The 24578-nt window shown below is 37.3% G+C and overlaps 1 protein-coding gene and 1 long non-coding RNA gene across 2 annotated transcripts; both read right to left on the reverse strand.

Moving 5' to 3' along the window:
* Positions 1 to 13045: 13045 nt before the first annotated feature.
* On the reverse strand, positions 13046 to 16324 carry LOC110941027 (heterogeneous nuclear ribonucleoprotein 1). The gene is made up of 2 exons (XM_022182630.2): positions 15458 to 16324; positions 13046 to 14075 (listed from the first exon to the last, which is right to left on the reverse strand). Exons 1-2 carry the CDS (start codon positions 15680 to 15682, stop codon positions 13242 to 13244), a joined length of 1059 nt encoding a protein of 352 aa, XP_022038322.1. The 5' UTR covers positions 15683 to 16324; the 3' UTR covers positions 13046 to 13241.
* Positions 16325 to 17618: 1294 nt separating this feature from the next.
* On the reverse strand, positions 17619 to 19023 carry LOC110939034. Its single transcript, XR_002591909.2, has 3 exons — positions 18895 to 19023; positions 18374 to 18427; positions 17619 to 17880 (listed from the first exon to the last, which is right to left on the reverse strand). It is a non-coding gene; the product is annotated as an uncharacterized LOC110939034 (long non-coding RNA).
* Between the last annotated feature and the right edge of the window lie 5555 nt (positions 19024 to 24578).

Consider the following 24578-nt stretch of genomic DNA (forward strand, 5'->3'; position numbering starts at 1 on the left):
TAAACGTTTTAACAAGACTTGTCATGAATTAATGTTTAACAAGAAACCAAACTTAGAAGGCTTTGAACCATTTGGATTACCCTGCACCATTGTGCGAAATAAAGATAAACAAAAATTCGGTGAGGTGGCTGACGAGGGCTACTTTCTAGGTTACGTACCTGGCGCACCGAATAAAAGGGTTTTTAATCTAAAAACTGGTAAAATTGAGGTTGTGTTTAATGTTGAAATCACTTCTTACAAACCTCAACAGTCAACGAGTGGACCAGCTATATTATATGATTATGAAAGTGTTTTTAAATCATTTAATATTCCTGAGTTTTCCAATGCAGATGAGTCTCAGCTAATTCAAACAGTGATTGGTGATGATGAAGGCGAGTTCATGCCTAGATCAAATGTTGATACAACAGATGCTCCGGGACCTTCTCAAGATGCTGCTGATACTGATTCAAGTGACGATGAACCCGAACCCAATCAGGGGGAGGATTTCATTAATCCGTTTGCGGATCAGCATATTCAGGGGGAGGTTGGCTCAAACCTTGGTGACAATTTTGAAGTTGATGCTGTTGCTACTACACGAGCAAATAGAGATCATCCAGTTGACATGATACTGGGAGATCCTGCCCGCAGGTGTTCAGACAAGAAGAAGCATAGCAGCGAATACTGGTTTATTTGTGTCGATTGAGAAGACTGGGATTGTGAACGAGTGCTTGTATAGTTGCTTTATTTCCCAAGAGGAGCCGAAGAACATTCATATGGCTCTTAAAGACAATTCATGGGTTGAAGCTATGCAAGAGGAATTGGCCCAGTTTGCAAAGTTGAAAGTTTGGGAGTTGGTTGATCTTCCTAAAGGTGAAAGAGAGATTGGCACTAAATGGGTATTTAGGTGCAAGAAGGATGAAAGAGGTATAGTCACGCGAAACAAGGCTCGATTGGTGGTCAAAGGGTTCAATCAGCAAGAAGGAATAGATTACAATGAGGTGTTTGCACCAGTGGCGAGGTTGGAGGCAATTCGTTTGTTTCTAGCTTTTGCTTCTTTCAAGGGCTTCAAAGTTTACCAACTAGACGTGAAGAGTGCGTTTCTTTACGGGAAAGTCCAAGAAGTGGTGTATGTCTCACAACCAGATGGGTTCGTTGATCCAGATTATCCAGATCGAGTGTACAAACTTGATAAGGCGTTATATGGGTTACATCAAGCTCCCAGGGCGTGGTACGAGACACTGTCTACACATCTGATCAAGAATGGTTTTGAAAGAGGTCAGATTGACAGTACACTGTTCATCAAGAGGAAGAAGGAGGATTTTCTGCTGGTACAGGTGTACGTGGATGACATCATCTTTGGGTCATCTGATGAAAGCATGTGTAAAGAGTTCGAGCAGGTGATGAAGAGCAAGTTCGAAATGAGTGCTATGGGTGAGCTGTCTTACTTTCTGGGATTACAAGTTGAACAGAAGGCAGATGGGATGTTTATTCATCAAACAAAGTATGTGTATGACATTTTGAGTCGGTTCAAAATGAATGATTGCACTACTTCCAACACACCCATATGTGAAAATCACAATCTTGGCCCAGATCATGAAAGTACTGAAGACGTTGATCCTACTCAATACAGGGCAATGATTGGTTCTCTGATGTACTTGACTGCTTCAAGACCTGACATCATGTTTGCCGTATGCTTGTGTGCCAGATATCAGGCGAATCCTAAAGAGTCACACATGAAAGCAGTGAAGCGAATTATTCGTTACTTGAAGGGGAAACCTAAACTTGGGTTGTGGTATCCAGCTGATAGTGATTTGACGTTTGTTGCTTACACTGACTCAGACTTTGGAGGATGCAAATCGAACAGGAAGTCTACAACAGGTGGTTGTCAGTTCTTAGGAGGCAGGATCGTGTCTTGGCAGTGCAAGAAGCAATCCTGTGTGTCTACCTCTACGTGTGAAGCTGAATATATTGCTGCTGGAAGCTGCTGCTCTCAGGTTCTCTGGATTCAACAGCAAATGCGCGATTACAGTTTGGATTTCACTCGTACTCCTATTATGATAGACAATAATGCCACTATTTCAATAACTAATAATCCCGTGAACCACAGTCGCACAAAACATATTGACATACGTCATCATTTTATACGGGATTGTGCTGAAAAGCGACTGATTGAACTTCATCGAGTCGACACAGAGGATAACCTGGCAGATCTTTATACTAAAGCATTTGACAGGGCTCGCTTTGAACACTTAGTCGAACTCAACGGGATGAGGAATCCTGAATAACTGGTTTTTCATAAGAATTTTTGTAAATAATTTATTGCTTTTCTTAAACATCAAAAACAGAAAAAAAAAATTGAAAAATCAAAAACATAAAAAAAAAAAAAAATTAGAAAATCAAAAATGAGTTATCACTGTGTGAAAAGGAGAAATGATAGTACATCAGCAAGTTAGACTGTCACACTGAACTTGAAATTAAATTGCTTAAGTGTGATAGCAGCTTCATCATATGATGTACCAGTAGGCAAAAGCATGAAATAATCAACTTACCTATGTGATATAAACTTAAATGAATTGAATATGAGTGGGGAACACATTAGTGGTGTATGGTTTAATGACCTTAATTCTTGCGTTGATAGATTGCCAAAATCTGAAGTTTTGGGTCTTTATACTGTTGTTTCAACTAGGGATATCTTGGCTGTCTGTCTGTTAGAACTAAAATTGTACATGACCCCAGGAAAGATAGTCACTTGGAATTAGCTCATTTCTATTTGAATGTCTGTATATTTCCCGATACACACAATTTTGATCTGATTCTGAAATCTTCTCTGAAAAAAGTCGTGTACCTCCTCTGCTGCATCCAGATATATGCTGACCTGGAGGTGCTAGGCAACGACAGCTTCTGCTGCATCCAGATACATGCTGACCTAGCTGTACGTTGTCGCGCTATAGATCTAATACACCCGAAAGAGGCCCTCAAGTGCCCAAAAGAAACCCAAGAAACCTATATCAAACTGAGAAAATCTCATTTGATCTGTATATTATACCATCTCTACTAAAGATCTATTCAGTTCTCTTCTCAACCTATTCCCAGTTAAGATTTCAGAACTCTGGATTGGACTTGTGAAATATGTGGTAGGGAAGATACTTGCATGATAGAGTGTGCTGTTTATATTTCCAGGATTTGATTTGTATTTGTTTGGGTGTTCATAGTTAAGCAATTAAAACATGTTAAAACAGATTTTATGCAGATCTAGACACAGACATGATATCTTAAAGGATGAATTCAGTATACTCACCTACTACGATGAATCTTTGTGCATACCTTGATCGTGGGGGTATATCCTGAAGTGGGACACACTAATATTTCACTAAATAATATTACATTAACGTATCATATGGTAATGGTACTTGAAATGTTCATGCATTTTGTTTAAGTGGACAAACATACTGGTAATCGTCTTGAACTGCTTTTCACGAAAAATTAAATAAAGAATTATATGACTGTGTGAAACAGTTTGATTGTGCTGATATGATCTTCTTACCAGTGCTTCTCACAAAAATAGAGTGTTTATTGTTTTTGTTATTTAATTGCTTTCAGAAAAATATAAAAATCCAAAAATAGTGTCATTTTCTGTTTAAAATTCTTAATGTACGGAAAACTGTTATTCTTGGAGGAATTGTTACTGATAGGGGGAGACGGTGTTATAAAGTGAGTTCAAAATTTTTAATCAGGCAGGTTCTTGTGTGTTGAACAAAAAGTTTTGCGTGTTGGTGATGAAATTGAAAATGCTTAATCTGTGATACAGTTTAACTAATCTTCTGAAAAATAATAATTTATTTAACTTTTGTTGAAAAATTCTTATGGTTTCTCGAGATGTTTGTTTTATAGTATACAGATTGAAGCAGTTTGTTGCTGAGAAGTTGCTGTGAAGTGTGAAGATGAGAGTTTGATTGGATGCATGGTAGAACCTCCTTTCTATATTGCAGACAAGATTGAAGAGTTGAAGATTGCTTTGCAAATGCTGAACTGGAGTTTACTCAAACGCTAATGTGTTGAAGATTTGGTGATTGGATGCATCAGCTTAGGGGGAGTCTGTTGCTGACAGTCTGTTGCTGACAGAAGCCGTTGAAGCTGAAGCTATCCAAAGACCAAAGACAGTGCAAGACTGCTTGAAGATTGCAAGAAGACTGAAGACAAAGTTTTGACTCAAGACAAAGTTTTTATGAAGCTATTGTCAAGGGGGAGTTTGTTGGTGCATGTTTGTGACAACAGCTTAGATTTGGTCTTTGGATATCTTGTAATTAGTTAAATGATAAACAGTTAGCGGGTTTAGCTTTGTAATAGTTAGTTGTTATGTTTGGGCTAACTAAACCCAAGGAATTGGGTGATGGGGGCGAATTGGGCCTGTCCAATTCGCAGCCCAGGAGTGTAAACCTAGCCCACTTGTAAACCTTGTGTTATATAAACAAGGTTAGACATTAGGGTTTAGGTTAATCAGCCAAAACAGAGTTTGAGAGGCATTAGAATTTCGTGAGAGCACTAGCTTGGACGAATTTAGGGTTTGTGGTTAGGGTTTGATTGATTGTAATCAGTCTTGATAGATAATCAATAAAACCCGGTTTGATTGAATTGCTGTTTCTGTGTTCTACACGTTTTCTGCTACAATCTGATCTAGAGGATTCCGCACTCTAGGTTAGATAGACGATTCTGTGACGATCCATAGACTCAAGGGGACCTACATAACGATTCATTTTCTAAAAACAATATTAACGTTTTATAAAGTGAGATTACACGACATGTTATTGTAACACCCCGAAAACGAGTTTGGTAATCAAACCATTTTAATACTAAAAGACGGGTAAATTACCGTAATGGTAAAAGTAACCCAGTGAATATTAGGATTTTTAAATAAATAAGCCTAATATTGAATAAAAGCTGAAAGAAAGCTTTTGAGAAAATAAAGTTTATAGAAGCCCGAGTTAACGGGACTTAAAATAAACTTAGCCATAATTTCCCCGAACCCACCAAATTAACTAGGAATGTTCAACCTAGTTAATAAGTGGGAATATTGCTAGAAATAAGTAAGTTGTGGCCTACTTAATAAACTAACCAAACATGAGGGGCCAAAGTGGATAAACTTAAAAGTTTATTTAATAAAAAGAACTTTAAAAACAAAACACATACATCTGTGTGTTCTGTTCGATTCCAGAGAGCTCCCATGGAGCCAAAACCCTAACTCTATCAATATCATCAAATTGAAGGCTCAAATGGAGTCTAAATTCACAATTGAACATGGATTAATGATCACCCAAGCTAGGGGATCATAAGGTATGTAAAATCTTGATGTTTGGTGAAGTTGTAAAAATTGGATAATCATCCTAATCGCGAATTAGACATGGATTAGAGAAGCTATAGCTAGATTAGTGATGTATATTTGCTTAGGAACAAAACCCTAAGTGAAAATCATACATAATATGCTTTGAATTGAATGACTGAATGATTTACCACACTAGGTTAAGTGGGTTTTAATCATATGACGAAATTGATGATATAACTATGATTAGAATCATCATACGTGATTGTAATAAGGAAATACTTGAATAAATTGTGTGTTCGAGTACATGATCATACTTGCTAGGAAACGGTTTTGTATGATAAAATGAAAATGATGATATATTCTTGATTAGAAGGATGTTGATATCATCATGTGTTAAAATGATTAAGCTGGTAATATATGAATGACGTTATCGGATAATGGACTAAGTAATTAAACGAGTAACAGAGCTACATCGAGTAATTATTAACGTTGATAGGCGGTTGACTTTAAAAAGTCAAACCGACCAAGTACATGATCGAATGATAAATTCGACATAAGAAGCGTAGGATGGAATAGTCGTAAATGATTATGACTAACCTAACCATCTTACAATTTCAATGATAGTTTGACGTTTGGCAAGCTAGGTGAAAGCTTGGAAAGAAGGCGGGTCAAACGAATCAAGAGAGAAGGAAAGGCATAATCTGGATGCAAGGTAACTTACAACATTCTTAAATTATAGAATATCCTCTTATCGTATCAACTACGAATAAGACAAGTTAATAATCAAGATATAATGTTCCGACGTGTAGTCGTATGAAACAAGATAACCAAAGATTATGATAAACCATGTGTAATGGTTAAAAAGAACTAATACGGATACTTAGTCATGCAATGACTAATAAATATAGAACTTTTAATGGTTACCTTATAAGGTAAACCAAAACAAACAATAAGAGTAAAACGGTAATTTGGTCATGCGTTGACCATGACTGTTAGTTTTTTTTAAAGACACTTAGGACGTAAGCCATAATAGGCCAAAAAGTGTTAAGAAATGAACTATAAGTAAAATGACTGCACGGTGTAAACCGGAGCGAGTCATATAGACGAGATGGTAATAAATGTCATCTCGCCAATATAAGCGGTCATTTTGACCAAACGGGTCAAAAGGTGAAGATATCACCTTTGACAATATCGAGTAATGATCGGTGCACTTTATGTACACTTTATTGAACATTAATTATGTTATAAATGCATCGATATTGTTAGGAAATATATTGTTTTGGTCGGTCTTTTTATTTTGTACGTGATTAAGAATACGAGCTAAAACGATCAAATTAAACGAACCAGTGATTAAAAGAAATATTAATGATTAAACATGCTTAGAGAATTATCATAATATAATATTACCTCTAGTAGTTTAATTATTAGTTACATGAGAATTAGACTAAAACTTAAAAAGTGTTTGTTGACATTTGTGCAGATGATATCAACGAGAGTATGAATTAAAGCAAATGGATTATTTAGAAAAAAGAAAGGCTCATGTGATCAGTTGAGATACAAGTCTATGACAACAAAGTTATAACTAATTCAATGGGCTGTAAAGTTAGAAAGTGGGCTTCGACAAGTGGAGTTTTATTGGGTTGAATTGGTTTAAGTGGGGCTCAAGCTAATAAGTGTGAAATCTTGGAGTTGGGCTGACTTTTGGTTAGAAACGTGAATGACCCAATAGGTCGGTGAGGTTTTGGAAAAAAAAATTATAAAGGGTGTCGCAAGAAGAAAAAAAGAGGAGGCAACTTTGAAAGGAATTTTTGGGCATACGGCAGTTTTGAGAGGAGCAGGAACGCACGAAAAGGCAGCCACCTTCGGGCGGCTGTACACGGTTCAAGGCATGAGCGTCTAGGTCGGTTTCTCTAAGTGAACGGTTCATAGGGTTTGACACTTTTCTTAGTTTTATTCATTATTGGATTTGTTTTTGATATTGAGAACGTTGTTAAACAATTTGATGTGTTGGTTTCTTTGAACTATTTTTATGTGTTTTGAGTTCTTACTTTACAACTTGCTCGGTTGATGACAAAACTTTGTAGCTCGTTGGGTGACATAGAGTAGGTTGACTCACACTAGTAAATAGGGTAATTGAACTGTAAAAGATCTGATGACAAAGACCTATTTTTGATTACCACTTAAATTAACCGACTTTTCAGCACCATGTCTATGTGGTGTCCAACTAATGATTAAATTGAGTTTGGTGTGAACCTAGAATTTGAAACTTGGAGGACGTTACCTTTACCTTTTTGCTTGTGGCTTCTGCCCGGATGAATGATTACTTTGTTTTTCATTAAACTTTGTCCACGGATTCTTTTTAACTGGTAAAGCTTGACCACTTGTGTTGAATTCTTGGTAAACATTTTTTATATTTGAATTATTTGTCGTTTATCAAGCGTATTGGCGATATACTTGCATCGTTAGCGGGTTGGTAAATTGGTGGGTAGTTGATATAAATAAATGGATTATTAGGTTGTATGGTGAATCTTAAAAACTATCCCTAATAATTAATCAAATTCATTAATTCCGATGCCATGTCTATGTGGTGTTATGAATCTGTAAACAGGTTTTTGTGTTAAACTTGCAATCGGGATTCTGGGTGGGAGTTGGTTTTCTTTAATATATAATAATTCTCTGGTTAAACACTAACCACATATTCCTCGTGGATACGATACCCTACTTACGCTATCTACGTAGTTTAATTAGGTTTTTGATTGACTATGACGACAGTCATCAACTAACGATTGTCGAATTGTATGATTATAGGAATAAATATCGAGCGGATATTTACGTCGTTATTACCTAGCGGCTATTAAAGCAAGGTATTGAAATGGGTCAATATAACGATCCGAGCCAGGTAAGCATAATAGAATAACCCTCGTTTAAAACATAAGGTTTAATGAGAGTTAAACGGAGTCTAAAATGGACATTGGGTTACTTTGTTAGGTAAACCGAATGTTACAAATCTTGGTCAATTAGTTTGGAAAGCATTTTGACTTTCCAAATAAAATCATCGCTAAAAAGAGGGTTTGTGAGTTAAACATGTTTATAAAATCCCTCATCGTTAATGAAGGGCTAATGGACCAAAACGCCCTTATAAGTTAAACTGAACAAACAACCCTTAAAGGTTGTTTGGAAACGAGTTTTATGGTTGGATAAATATTTAGAATAAGTATAGAAAGCGAAACATATAAATCTTTAGTCAAATGACTCTATTTGAGTCTTTGCCGTAAACTAATGATTCGAGGGGTAAAACTCGGGTTATATAGATCACCACATTAAACCCACCATAAATACAGTTGTGGTGGAAAATTTTATGATAAGAAATGTGGTAATGCAATGCTAGAAGCAATTGAAAGCGATTTTAAGCTTGAAAGTGCTTAAATACCCTTAACGGGTCAAAATAAGCACTTGAGCGTAAACGGGTTTTAAATACGTAAGTAACCCGTGACTTGAACCTAATATGATAGGAGATATTGAAATTATGAATTTCATGAGTTTAGGGAGCAAACAAACCTGCTTTGTTTGATAAAAACATGAACGGGTCAAAACTTTGAAAAAGAATATTAAGCCGAAGGCTTAAAAGTTTATAATTTTGTTAATACAGATGTCAGATGTTAATTCCATATGATGGAGAATCAAATTACGATCACGTAGGAAAAAGAATCGTGTAAAACGGATCAAAAATAAGGGAGTTATGCTCGTTTCCGTGGAAAATTAGTTTTTGGAGAATATGCAGCACTTGGCTGCAAACTTGCTGTCAAAAACAGGGCGTCGCGCCACGCGATGGGAGGGAGTGATCACCGTCGCGCAATGCGACGGCTGTCGCGCCCCGCGACCTATTTAGTTAAAGCTCTCGCGGCCCGCGAGAGCAACCAGAACTGGCCAAATTGTTATTGTTGACTGTTTTGGCTTGCGGTTTCGTTTAAACATGTTTTAAACGCCATATAACTAACTTGTTTCATGTTTTTATGAAATGTAGGTATGCTAGATGTACAGGATGACGATCAAGCTCGGTGAAGAACCGAACACAATCAAGAATTCAAGCTTCCGCGTAATAATTCATTGTCAAATTTTAAACGGCGAATGAAATTATAAATTGTTGAAATGTTTTATTGTTAAAATGTTTTAACAAATTTGTATTTTTAAGTGTATGTTTAATCTTAAATACACTATTATAGTCGAAATTTATATGATAATCGTATATAAAGGAATAAGGTCTTACAGTTATGCCTAAAAACATCATTAATTTGAATCACATATTTATATATACATGGGTGTATAAACATATTTTATCAAACTACACTACTTTTGGTTTGTTTTGTAACAATTATCGTCGTATTGTGGTTTCTTGATATATAACTGATGAGTTTATATTATAATAAGTGGGCCAAATTTTTTTGTTTCGCCCGATCCCAAAATTTTTTTATCATTTTCGAAGACAGCCCTGACTATAAATTAACATTCAATGCTATGTTTTATTTTTAACTGTATAGCAAAATCTATTTATTTTTAATACTATTTGATTAACTTCTTAGGTTTGTTTTGTTATCCCTTCGACTAAAATATTTTTTCTACGATAATGTAATTTTACGTTTCAGTTTAAAGTTGACGAGTTAATACTTCACAATGCGCGTTTGTGGTTCAACATTTTTACGTACATCTTTGGTACAGTTTGATACTCCCGCCATAATGCGCGGTTTCTAAAAACTCGTCATAATTAACTGTGCAAATTGCTAGAAACCATATGTATTTTTTATTATATTTAAGGAATAATAGGATTTTAATAATCCCAACTATTAGTCATTGGTTAGCAACAGTCCCAACTTCAAAAATAACCAGTGGTAGTCTCAACTTTTCACAAACTGTAAACTAATGCACCTTTACTAACAAAAAAAGGGGAAAAAAGAAATTAAGGTTTTGTTACTAAAGGTCTACTGGTTTACAATATGTGAAAAGATGGGACCACCACCGTTCAGTTTTGTAAGGCTAGACGCAATGGGGGGTCGTCCCCCTCGATCCCGGATCGTCGCCGACCCAAACACCACGCCGCCCCCCTCCGGCTTCGTCCTGGACGTCCTCTTCTGGACGTTGGAGACGTTCCACATGAAGACAAAGACCTTGCCTCTCCCTCTCTCACACACCTATAGATACAATATATACATATACATTTTAGGTCTATCCTCCCAATTCCATACCTCCATCCTCTTTGCTCCATCCTTACACCCATCCTACGTGACGCCTATGTGGCCGATCATCCTCCAAAGGAGGACCATCACCATACCGCATAGCCTAATATGCAAAATTTATTTATAATCATTTTTATGCAACTTGTGAGAATCATGGTGTACTGAGGTGACCTGAATTTCTAAAGATTTATCCGTGTGATTAAAGATATTGACTTCCCAAACAATTAAAAGTTTTTATTAAAAGATTGTATTAAGAATGGATTAGGATCAAATACAAATGTTACTAAAAATAAGAAGTGTACAAAGAGTAAAAAAACCCACTTCATAAAAAAAATAATAATAAAAAAAAAAAAACTAAACACCCACCACCACCCAAAAACCTAACCCCCCCCCCTCACCCACCCCACCCAAAAAAAATTGGGGGGGGGGGGGGAGGGGGGTAGGTTTTTGGGGGTGTTGGGGTGGGGTGTTTAGATTTTGGGTGGTGGTGTAGTGGGTTTAGGTTTAGGTTATTAGACATTTGTCACTTTATAAAGTCTTCTTACAATTAGGAGCCTTTGTAGAATAACTTAACCCGTATTAACATATAGAGTATACCATTAATTACTTGCATATTTGTGTGGTTTTGCCTATATTACATGTTTGGTACAAAATTGTATAGATGCTTCCTCTGGTATCCATTTTATAACACAGATGGTCCATAACTTAGATGAACGCTAAATTTTTCGGTTAAGTTCTTGTAAAATATCTATTTTGTCCTTATTATTAAAAAACAAAAATTAAAAGATAAAAAAAAATAAATACACTTTCTTATACAATTAAGAAAATAAAAAAAAAATCTGAGATTCAAATTGTTCAGCGCCATTTTCAGCTCGAAATTGTTCGAATTCACGATATCTTCTCCGCCGTCGTTGTCTTCGCGCCTGACATGTTCTTGTTCTTGAATTTGTGGGTTTAGGTTTTGGGTTTTAGATTGATTGGAAGTAGGGCTGTAAACAAACCGAATGTTTAGCGAACAGTTCATGAACCGTGCGGCGGGAAGTTCATTTACGTTCATTCATTTAACGAACATGAACAAGAAATTTCGGTTGATTAACTAAATGAATGAACATGAATAGATGTCACGTTCGTTCAGTTGTGTTCATGAACGTTTAGTAACGTGTTCCTAAACATTCATTCATTTGTGTTCGTTTATTTTTGTTTTAATTAAAGATTTTTGTACTTTCATATATTTATCTAAACTTTTTTTATTCTTTAGTTTTTATTAATTTTATTACCCTAACAATTAAACTAGAAAACCCTATTTCCACCTTGTTTATGCACAGTTTCCCTTTCCTTTCTCATAATTTACATTGACGAATACAACCGCCTTCCGTTTCAAAATTAGGGCTTTAAGTTTTAGCGTTGCTCTCTCCGCTATCCACCTTTAGCCTTTGTTGTGTTCGTCAAACTTATTTGTGTTCGTTTGTGTTCGTGAACACGCTCATTTCCTTAATGAACGAACATGAACATAAAATCTCCTTCGTTAAGTGTTCATCAACCTTTCGTGAACACATTTATTTCTTACCGAACGAACACGAACAAGGACTTGTTCGTGTTCGTTCGATTTACTTACAGCCCTAATTGGAAGTAAAGGGGTTTTGAGATTTGACTCAATATTCGCTTTTATGGATTTCGATGTGTCAAGCCGATAACAACTAAAGTCACAACGCGTAACACGAGGGTAAAATATATACTATGATGATAGTAAAATACTTGTTTGAATGTTTACATTTAGGATTTGGCTCATTTACATATTACAAATTTACAACATTTTTATGCATAAAGGTGTTGTAGCTAATGCTTAGGGGGTTTTTAAAAAATTGATATACTTTTAACCTAAAACTATTTATTTTTTTTCTTTTAACCCAAATCTATTTGATTTTTTACTTTGAACCCAAAAGTTTTTATCTTTTGTAGTGTAACCTCACAAACTTTTTTACTTTCAACTTTGGTCTCCTATAATTTTCATATTTGTAAATTCTTCGCTTTGTTCTAAATTTTGCGAGTTAACAGACGTAACATGCGTCTGTGGTTCAACATTTTTACGTTTTGTTTTACGCTTCATTCTAAATCTTGCGGGTTAAGACGACACGTGTGTGGTTCAACGTTTTTATGTCGTCTATTTTTTTCTCGTTTGACAGGGTCGTCGCAACGCGATGGTCCTAAATCCACACTTAGTTATTATTTTCTATGTTTTACGTTTCAGTCTAATTTGTTTGCATTAACACAACGCAACTTTAATGTTTGCTTTTGTGCTATTCATCACGGTTTTACGCCCAGTGAGAAAGGGGGGGGGGGGGGGTTTGGATTTCTAGTTTTATTAATTATCAAATACTAGTTTTAGTATCAAATACTTGGTTTCATATAGATGATCAATTATCAAATCCATCCATGCATTTGCCTAGTAACTACTTTCCCAAACCCACAACAAATTGCAACCATAATAATTTATGCATTTATAATTGTACTCAAAGCCAAATAAACACAAATATAAACAACTATTTTACATAAAGCCAAATCCATAATCCATAAATTATTGAAACTAGAAATGATACAAAGAAACCAACATCTTTATAGAAAAGTTAAAGAGGTGCCTAAACAAATGGATATGATGGTTAAATTACCAAAATACCCCAATCAGTATGAGTAGTGTCCCAAACTAAAGTCAGTCAGTCCATGTTACCTCCAACACCACTTTGGTCATTTCTGCTACCTTCTCCACCAGTTGACCCCAAAGAATTGTTATCTACATTCCCCCTGAGTTGCTCACTACCACCACTGAGTTGACTCGGCATCCCACTCGGAACCGGTCCCACAATCCCATTGCCACCGTTAGCTACCATTCCCATCAACCCATGTCCACCGTTCATGTAAGCCGGATAAACCGGCAATGGCAACGGACCACCCCTCATGCCAACCATCGCAGGACCACCCCATGGAACCCTAGGTGAAACCGCTGTCAACCCATAACCACCAACCGGATAACCACCACCAAACATACCGCCACCGTACGGATAACCACCATAGCCTGGAAACAACCCATAACCAGGAAGAACCTCATAACTAGCTCTATATTGGGCTGCCGGTTGATGACCGCCACTAAAGTTAGAATCCCTATTGCCGCTAGTAGTGCCGCCAGTAACGTCTTTAGGTACTGCCCTTTTAACCTCCACGAGTTTACCACCCAATTCATGGAAGTTTTTTTGCATAACTTCTTCAACCGAATCTTCCGAGTCAAAAGTGATGAACCCGAACCCACGTGGTCTATGGGTCACATTATCATGCATCACAACCACATCGGTTATTTTTCCGAATTTTTCAAAGTAGAATTTGAAATCGTCTTCTGTTAAGTTAGCAGATAACCCGCCTACAAAAATCTTTTTAGTCTTTAAGTTATCCTGGCTTTTAGCACCGTTATTTCTGAAATTCCTATTCTGCCCTCGGTTCGGTTCTTGCTGGTTGTGGTACTGTTCACTTCTTGGCACTGCTTTCTTCACTTCCACCTGTAAAAAACGGGTCAAATATGCAGTTCGGGTCATAAACCTAAAAGAATATAAATGTGTGTAGAGTTGTTGATTATTTCATATCATACTTCATGGTGGGTTTGACTATTTTAGTCAATATATGCTTTCACAAAATTTATAAGTCATTGCCTGGGGGGGGGGGGGGGGGGGGGGCAATTTAGACCCATTAACTTATAAATGGGCCGATTCGGGTTATACTTCATCTATAACAGGTCAAACAAGAAAATTTGAATAATCGAATATATTAGTTGAAATGAAAACGGGTCAAAAAACACCAAAATGTGCTTCTAAATGACTAAATCAATAGAAGCAATGCATAAATTCTGTATTCAAATTAATATTAAACAAAACAGAAAAGTGAATGGTAAATATTTCAATTCAGCCAATTAAATCCATAAAAATTACAACTTGACGCATTGACCCATTACTTAACCCGCTCATTTTGCCACCTTAAGGCGTCGGTATCATATTTGGAACAAATTCATGACAGATTTTAATTCAAGGAAAAAAATTGCAAGAAAAACGCTAAGTTTCATAAATGAATGGTTTTGGTCAAAAAAAGGTCAAAGATTTACCTGATTTGTTCAAAATTACTCGTTCTTACAATCTATCGTTTTCTTTCGACGGTTTCATAAAACAACAACTAGATTACACCAAGTCAACAAAATCACCACTTGAAAAAGAAGTCAAAATTCAACCTTTTACAGTACTTTCAAATGTAAAATTGACCAACATTTTTGGTTGATTCAAAAATATATTCAAAATCTCACTCATTTGGCAATCTAAGTTTTCTTTTAAGTTTTGACCTTTTTCCCATAACACAATTAGGCAATAAACAACTCCAAAAAGAAGTCAATATCAACCTAGAATTACCTTTAAATGCAAAAGTAAGTCACAAACTTAGTTTTATAACTCCAAAAGGGTTTCTTTACTTCTTTCACCAAAATTGATTTATCGCGGTGTGAAAATACTTGTTTTGGAAAAAAAAAAAAAAACATGTAAAAAAGCAGCTTTAAACAAAATGTGATTTATCAAGTAACAATCATTTTCTAACCAGAGCCAAACAGCCACTAATTTTCACTTAATAAAAACAACAAATAAACCCCTCAAAAATTGAATAATTCTAAAAATTACCAAACTATAATGTCTCCCAAATTATGTTTTCTATATGTATGTAGCAACAATCATTTTCAACCCGAAAGTGGAGAAAACCACCTAAACTTTACTTCAAAAACAACTGATAAAGACAACCAACAAACAAGTACAATGCTATAACATGAAACAAAATCATCAGTCAAGTAGTCAACACAATGGAAGCAATTAGCGATTAACCGGGAAAAAAAAAAAAAAAAAAAACGAACCGTTCTGCCAAGAATGATATGACTGTCAACAAGAACTTTATCAAGAGCTGATGCATCTGCGAACGAAACAAAAGCGAACCCACGAGGGCTACCAGTGATTCGATCTTTAGCAATAACCGAACCCACAACGGTTCCATAGCTCCCAAAATGGTCCCTCAACACATCTTCTGTAGTCTCCCATGAAATCCCACCAACAAACACCTTACTTTGATCACAATCTTCCATTCTTACCCTTAAATAAAACCCGAAAACAGCTATAAAAGATGAATTATAAACAAGAAAATGAAAAAGAAAGCCCCTTTTCTTGATCTTTGGTGAATTTCAAACCAAACTACCAATTGGGTTTATAAAAAAACATAAAGCAGACATTTTTCTTGATTTTCAACCAAATAAAACAATCTTAAACAACACCCAGAAAGAAATCGTTTGAAAAAACAAGAACTTGAAACATAAAAAAAAAAAAACTAAAAAAAAAACCCTAGTTGTGGTTTTCTAGGGTTTCAGAACATGAAAAAAGTGGTGGGGTTGTAAATTGAAACAAACATTGGCATTTTGAAATAGAAAGAAGACAAAATACGCAAGCCTTGTTCTTGATTTATTTAGGGTTTCAAGAAAAGAAACCCAAAGAGGGGTAAAATGATTTCTAGGGTTTGGAATTGAAAGAGGGTTTTGGGTTTGGGAGAGGGTATGGAAATAAAAAAGGGTTTTGTGGGATTGTGATAATTGTAAGCATTTTTATTAGATTAGATGCTGTCGAGAATCCAACTGAGTTGTGAAGCAAAAAGTAGCGACCTTGGGTGTGGGAGTGGAGATGGGGTTGCTTTGACTTTGACCGGAGTTCTTGTCAATTTTCCCCAAAGAGTGTTATTTGGATTAGGTAACTAGGTCAACTATATGAGGAGAAGATCAATCCAAATCACAATAATCATGAATTATGACATGTACAACTCTAAATAACTTCTAATTTTAATAAATATTTATTTTTAAATTTAAAAAAAAAACAAAAGTGACGTCTAATGTTGTGAAAATTACAGGAAACTTGAGTTGCTAAGGCACGCTATGAAATTATGGGAGAGGATAATTGAGACTAGAACTAGAAGAGAAACTCAGGTTATGGTAAACCAATTTAATTCTATGTGGAGGGGGGTAAACTACAGAAGCCATACACATTCTAATGAGATTGATGGAAATGTATAAGGAGAGAAAACTATATCTACATATAATAGTGTGTCACGTAGACTAATTTGAGATAGTTTGGAGGATAGAAGGATACTTAGAAAGTATATAGATATAATTATGGATACGTATAGTAGGATTGAAACTAGTCGATTTCTTTTTGTAGTTATCCACTGAGGGGTATGTATAGTAGGACCGTTACTATGTCACGTAGACTAATTTGAGATAGTTTGGAGGATAGAAGGGTACCTGGAAAGTATATAGATATAATTAGGGATATGTATAGTAGGATTGAAACTATTTGATTTCTTTTTGCAGTTATCCACTATGGGATATGTATAGTAGGACCATTACCCTGTGGAGTCACAAGGGGCCTACATTGAGTTTGTTTCTCTTTGCAATTGTCCTATATGAGTTGCCAAAGTCGATTTAGGAGTTAGTTTTGTTGTGCTTGCTTTTCACATATGATATCGTGTTACTTGCGAAGACCAAGCAAAGGTTGTATGCAAGGTTAGATGAGTGTCGAGCAATTTTAGAAGGCAGAGGCTTAAGGATTAGTTGTTGAAAGACCGAGTACCTTTACTGTGATTTCAGTGGTGCAGGGGACTACCAGGACCTCTAATCACCATTGATGCTCAATTGATCTTACATGTTACTAGGTTCAAGTATTCAAGTGCGTTTATACAGCATGATGGGGAGACTGATAATGGTGTTGTCCACCGCATCCAGGCTGGCTTGTGTCGGTGGAGAGCAGCCAATTGGGTATTGCGTGACCATACATTCCCAACAAAATTAAAGGAGAATTCTTATTGGATTACAAATAGATTATTGGGCTATCAATAAGAGACGAGCGCACAAGATGGATGTAATAGAGATGAGAATGATGACTTATATGTTAGACCCACTTATTTAGTTCTTATAAAACCATTTTCGATGATAATTTTAAGACTTGAAATAACAAGTTAACTCATATTTCCGACAAAAATCGGGCATGACCCATTCGTACAATGAGCATGCACCTGTTTCATACAACCTTCATACAAAATATTCCATGACCTTTACGACTAGACGCAACGAAAGTCCAAGGAAAACATAAACTTTTGACCAATACATCTACTAACTAGTTTAGACAAACTTTCACAATTATTGACCCAAAACATTAAAGCAACTAGCGGAAGCGCTTGATATGTTAAGTGGTGATCACGTGCTCGCTTCAATTCGCCATAGAGTCTACGATGAGGATTTACCTACATTAACAAGAAATTTCAAAGGTTAGTTATTGCACTCGCTAAATCATAATTCTTTAATTTTACTTCCATCCGTATATGAACTTTTAACCGTTTTACGCATTCGACTACCCATAAACTTGGGTATGGCATAAACACTCTCAATGAGAGTTAAGCATACGCATTCGACCCGTTTGATTGGGTTATTTGCTTTCAACATAAATTCTTCTTTCCATCCGTAGAACGGATTAAGCATCTCGCATTCGTATAGCATTCAAAACCACCCGTTCAAGACGAATGGTATCATATCATTACTCGACCTAGTTACTCGAACCGGTCTATTTGCTTATCATAGCTTAACTTTCATTAGCTTAGCCAAATCCGCAAGGGACTTGCTATTTATTTACTAGTCACCGTATCCATTATAGCAAGAAATAACCATTATAACACAATTTGCTTGACACAATCACTAATAAAGAAATTTAAGTAAACTTTTGTACGTCACGAAACATACCTCGATCTTGCGCCCCTTCCGTTTTCTTGGTGCTTGTACATTCTTCCTTTACGCCTACATTAGAACATTTATTCTTTCATTTAGCCTAGCGATTCATTTTACCATTTTCATATACATTTTATCTTTTAGGCATTTCATCGAACACTTGGTAGGCATCACAATTAAGATACAAGGTACAAGTCTATTAAGCATATACTTACTAGTTCATCATAACACAAGAATCACCTTCCTTTGAATTTACATAGATTTTTCATCCTAAATCAATTTATCTAGCATTCAAACATCACAAACAATTTCATATATCAACTAACACATGATCATAATCATTATGAGCTTCCTACTAGTAACATAATCTTTACAAAGTGGGTTTTCACTATACTTTTCATGCAACCTAAAATCAAACATAATTCTTGCCCTAGAAGGTAATTTACAACTCAGATTTCCCTATTCTGATTCAAGAAATCGAGATTGGGATTAATCCCCTCATCCTACAATTCAAGATTTTCAGAAATTGAACTTACCACTTGAGAGATTAGGCTTAGCTAATCACAATTTAGGGATCATGCACCAAATTGGCTTATGAATTTGGATTGAATCACTTGATTTCTTGAACTAGGGTTTCCCCCTTTCTTTTGCCTTGTTCGATCGCAGAGAACTCCCACACATGTACTGTGTGTGTGTTTTTCTCAATTGTTATTTTTATTAATCAATTTTAGATAGTTACAATCTTGATCCCTCTATTTTCATCATTATTAAATTTTGGCACCATTTCTTTACTATTATATTTAACTTATGTTTATTCAATATTTTTGGGGTGTTACAAGTCTACCCCCCTTAAAAGAGGTTTCGTCCCCGAAACCTGAGCACATAACTATTTAAACATTGACATACCGAAAAGGTGAGGGTAGTGTCTACGCATTTCGTCTTCTGATTCCCACGTAAGCTCCGACCCTTTTCGGTGAAGCCATTGGACCAATACTTGTTTAACGGCTTTGTTGCGGAGTTTCTTCACCTTGACGTCTTTAATAGCTATTGGTTTTTCGACATAATTTAACCCTTCGTCCAACTCGATATCATCGAGTGGTACTAACGCGGTTTCATCCGCAAGACACTTTCTCAACTGCGACACATGGAAGGTATTGTGAATTCCGTCTAGAGCAGGCGGTAATTCTAATCGATATGCAACTCTTCCAACACGAGCCAAGATTTTAAACGGTCCAATATAACGAGGACCCAACTTACCACGTTTGCGAAAGCGGATTATACCCTTCCATGGGGACACTTTCAGCAGAACCAAGTCTCCGACTTGAAATTCAATGGGACGTCTTCTTTTGTCTGCATAAGCCTTTTGTCGATCCTGTGCTGCTTTCAGTCGAGCTCTAACCAACTTAATCTTTTCATTCGTTACTGCTATTAAATCACTTGGCGCAAGCTCTCTTTGCCCTACTTCTCCCCAGCATACGGGAGTTCTACATTTCCTCCCGTACAGTAATTCATACGGAGCCATTTGGATACCACTATGGTAACTATTATTATAGGAAAATTCCACTAGTGGTAAATGGTCATCCCAACTTCCCCCAAAATCTAGGACGCACGCCCTCAGCATATCAACAAGTGTTTGAATGGTTCTTTCTGACTGGCCGTCAGTTTGAGGGTGGTAGGCGGTACTTATGTGTAATTTCGTACCCACACTCTCGTGAAACTTTTGCCAGTATCGAGAAGTAAATCTAGTGTCCCGATCTGAGACAATTGACACAGGCACGCCGTGTCGAGATATAATCTCGTTCATGTAAATTTCCGCCATTTTCTCGGAAGAGTAGACTTCCTTAATAGGTAGAAAATGAGCGCTTTTCGTAAGTCGGTCCACGATTACCCATATCGCATCATGCCCCTTTTTTGTTCTAGGAAGCTTGGTTACCAAATCCATCGTTAATTCCTCCCACTTCCATTGCGGTATCTCCAAGGGTTGTAATTCCCCGTATGGCTTTTGATGCTCGGTTTTCACTTGGGAACATGTTAAGCACTTTGCGACATATTTGACTATGTCGCGTTTCATGCCCGGCCACCAATAATTGGCCTTCAGATCCCGATACATCTTTGTAGCCCCAGGGTGGACCGAATATCGTGACTTATGTGCCTCGTCGAGTAGAGCAGCCTTGACTTCACAGAATCGGGGTATCCAAATTCGGCCGAATCGCGTTTTGAGTCCGATCGAATTTTCTTCTAATTTATCGATTACACCTTTTAGTCTTTCCTTCTTTAAGTCTTCCGCTCCAAGCGACTTTATTTGAGATTCACGTATCATTTCAAGTAACCGTGGCGTAACAATCATCTTCATGGACTTTACACGAAAAGGAGTCGGATACTCTCTTCGGCTTAACGCATCGGCTACTACGTTTGCTTTTCCCGGGTGATAAAGAATATCACAATCATAATCCTTGATAAGTTTCAGCCATCTCCGTTGCCTCATATTTAAATCTTTCTGCTCGAAAAGATACTTGAGGCTTTTATGATCTGAGTAAATAGTGCATCTCGTGCCGTACAAATAATGTCTCCAAATCTTTAAGGCGAACACTACCGCTGCCAATTCTAGATCGTGAGTCGGGTAGTTTACTTCATGCGGCTTCAATTGTCTTGAAGCATAAGCGATGACTCTTCCCCTTTGCATCAAGACGCAGCCTAATCCCTGGTGTGAAGCGTCTGAATAGACCACCAAGTCTTCAGTTCCATCCGGTAATGTCAGAACCGGAGGACGGGATAGTTTCTCCTTTAACATTTGAAAAGCCTCCTCCTGATCTTTACCCCACACAAACTTCTCTTTCTTTCTTGTCAGTTTTGTTAAGGGTAGGGCTATCTTCGAAAAATCCTGTATGAACCTTCTATAGTACCCGGCAAGGCCCAGAAAACTTCTTATCTCTGTTGGGTTCTTCGGAGAGACCCACTTCATTACAGCATCAATCTTTGAAGGATCAACTAAAACACCTTCCGCATTGATCACGTGACCCAGGAATTGCACCTCTCTGAGCCAAAAGGCACATTTTGAAAATTTTGCGTAAAGTTTCTCCTTGCGGAGAATTTCGAGTACTTCACGCAAGTGCATTGCATGTTCAGCTTTGCTTCGCGAATAGACTAAGATATCATCTATGAACACGATTACCGATTTGTCTAACATGGGTCGGCACACCCGGTTCATAAGATCCATAAACGCAGCCGGCGCGTTCGTCAATCCAAAGGACATGACTAAAAATTCATAGTGCCCGTAACGGGTTCTAAACGCAGTCTTTGGAATATCCTCTTCCCGTACTCTAACTTGATGGTACCCCGAACGCAGGTCTATCTTGGAGAACCAACTCGCCCCTTGTAATTGATCAAAAAGGTCGTCAATTCTAGGTAAAGGGTAGCGGTTCTTTATGGTCAGCTTGTTTAATTCCCTATAGTCGATGCACATACGCATCGACCCGTCTTTCTTTTTAACAAATAGAACGGGTGCTCCCCAAGGCGACACACTTGGGCGTATGAAGCCCTTATCTAGAAGATCTTGTAATTGTGTCATTAACTCCCGCATCTCAGTGGGAGCAAGTCTATAGGGAGCCTTCGCAACTGGCTTTGCACCCGGGTTTAATTCGATGCGAAATTCTATTTCTCTTTCGGGAGGGAGTCCCGGCAATTCTTCCGGGAACACATCCGGAAATTCATTCACTACCTCAACGTCTTCAAACTTCGGGAGAATTTGCTGAGCGTCTACCACATAAGCCAGGTATGCTCTATTTCCATTACGTATGTATTTAAAGGTTTGGATAAGGTTACACAATTTGGTTTCTACGTTTCTTTCCCCTTGAATACTCAATTGCCTTCCACTTGGGGCTTGAATAGACATTATCTTATTTTCACAATTTATTTCTACCCGGTGTCGTGCCAACCAATCCATTCCCACTATCATTTTAAATTCCCCTAGAACCATGGGTATGAGATCAATTTCGAATTCCTCATCTTCCATTATGAATTTACATTTCCTACATATCTCATGTAGCATATAGATCTTATTATCAGCTATTTCTACTTCTAGAGGCGTTGACATTCGTTCGATCTTAAAGGACGAATGTTGTATAATTTCATTCGAAATAAATGACATGGTAGCTCCAGTATCGAATAGAACATAAACCGGTATGGAGTTTAGTAAAAAGATACCTGAAATCACATTCGGGTGAGACTTGGCTTCTTCAGATGTAATTTGGAACACCCTCCCTTTCGCTCTAGAACCCTCTTGCTTCTTATCTTCTTTCTTTGACTCTTGCTGAAGTTTTGGGCATTCCGATTTAACATGCCCTTTTTCAAAACAATGAAAGCAAGTCTTCGGGTTGTTTGGACACTGATAAGACGAATGCCCTTCCTTACCACATTTGTAACACCCTTTCTTGCCTAACAAGCATTCCCCCGTATGAAGCTTTCCACAAGTCTTGCACGGCGTGATACCACTCTTCGACTTATCTTTTCTTCCTTGCTCTTGATACTTCCCCTTTTTGGCCGGGGTCGAACTTCCACCTTTTTCATTTGGTCTCTTTTCTCCACGTTCTTCTTGCCTCTTGATTTCGATTTCTCTATCCCGCGCTAGATTGATTAGCTCATCAAGAGTCTCACATTTCGAGGGAGTGATGAACTCCCTAAATTCTGCCTTTAACACCCCATAAAAGCGATTAATCTTCATCCTTTCAGTTTGCACAAACTCTCCACAAAACTTCATCTTATCCAAGAAAATGTTCGATATCTCATTTATCGTTTCGTTTTTCTGTCGGAGACGTAAGAAATCCTCTTGAATCTTATCAATGGCTGACTGAGGGCAGTGATATTTCATAAAAGGATCCTTAAACTCTTGTCAGGTCATTATTTGGAGCCTTTCTTCGCCTATCTCTTTACTGTGTGCATCCCACCAATCTTTTGCCTGAAAAGTGAGTTGGCCGGTAGCGAACATCACCTTATCTTCGTTATCACAACGACTTCGAATAAACACCGCTTCTATATTTGAAATCCATCTTTGGCATGCAATCGGGTCAATTTTACCATCATACGTTGCGGGTTGGCATGCCATGAAGTCTTTATACGTGCACCTTCGTTCCTTGCTTTTGTTTCTAGATCCCTCTAATAGTTCTTTCAGTTCTTCAATCTTGCTAGTCATCATAGCGTCTACGACTCCCAAAACCCGGCTTTCCACCTCTTGAGCTAATCGCGGAAGATGGGCTTGCATAACCCCTTCCGCCACCTCCGTAACCCTACTGTTAAACGCTTCATGCCGAGTTGCGTCATCATCCTCATTGACATTTCTTGCATCAGCCATCTACACAATATCATGCTTCTCGTTTAATACAAATTACAAACTTTCCGCATATCATTACTCATTAATCATCATTCACTTAATCCAATTCATCTCATTTGCTTCATTTCTTTTGATTCTTACGAATCCATTCTCGTTGTAATCGCTAATTGTGATTACATAGACTTGTTAAACCTTATATGGACACTACGTAGCCATGAAATAAGCTTTCGGACAAACCGGTAACACAAAGCATGAAAAACAAAACAATTTCAGCGTTTTGGCGTTATGTAAGCCGTCGGCGACGGCTATGTGCCCGTCGGCGACGGGCTCGTATGAAGGCCGTCGGACGGTTTTTCCCGTCGGCAGTTAGTTTAGGCGTCGGGCAAGAGGATGCCGTCGGCGACGGGGGTTAACCCGTCGGCGACGGGCTTCCGTTTTGCAGAAACGCTGCTGTTCCATTTTTAAGCATTCTCATTCGATTCCTTCCATTCCGTTCAGGTTCTACGGCTCCTGAACTTATCATTTGACCTTCTCATAAATCTTTTTAATTATTTCCATCAAACTCATAAAAAGAACACACTTACAACTTATTTATAACTTTAAAGTTACCTCTTGGGCGATCTTGGAGCGAGCACTCTTTCGAACGAGCCACCGGTTTGAGTTCAAGCACCGCGTTTAACGCTCGAATCCCTCAAACCTTGGCTCTGATACCAACTTGTTAGACCCACTTATTTAGTTCTTATAAAACCATTTTCGATGATAATTTTAAGACTTGAAATAACAAGTTAACTCATATTTCCGACAAAAATCGGGCATGACCCATTCGTACAATGAGCATGCACCTGTTTCATACAACCTTCATACAAAATATTCCATGACCTTTACGACTAGACG

This window comes from Helianthus annuus, chromosome 5 (genome assembly GCF_002127325.2).
Source record: "Helianthus annuus cultivar XRQ/B chromosome 5, HanXRQr2.0-SUNRISE, whole genome shotgun sequence".
NCBI classification, from domain to species: domain Eukaryota; kingdom Viridiplantae; phylum Streptophyta; class Magnoliopsida; order Asterales; family Asteraceae; genus Helianthus; species Helianthus annuus.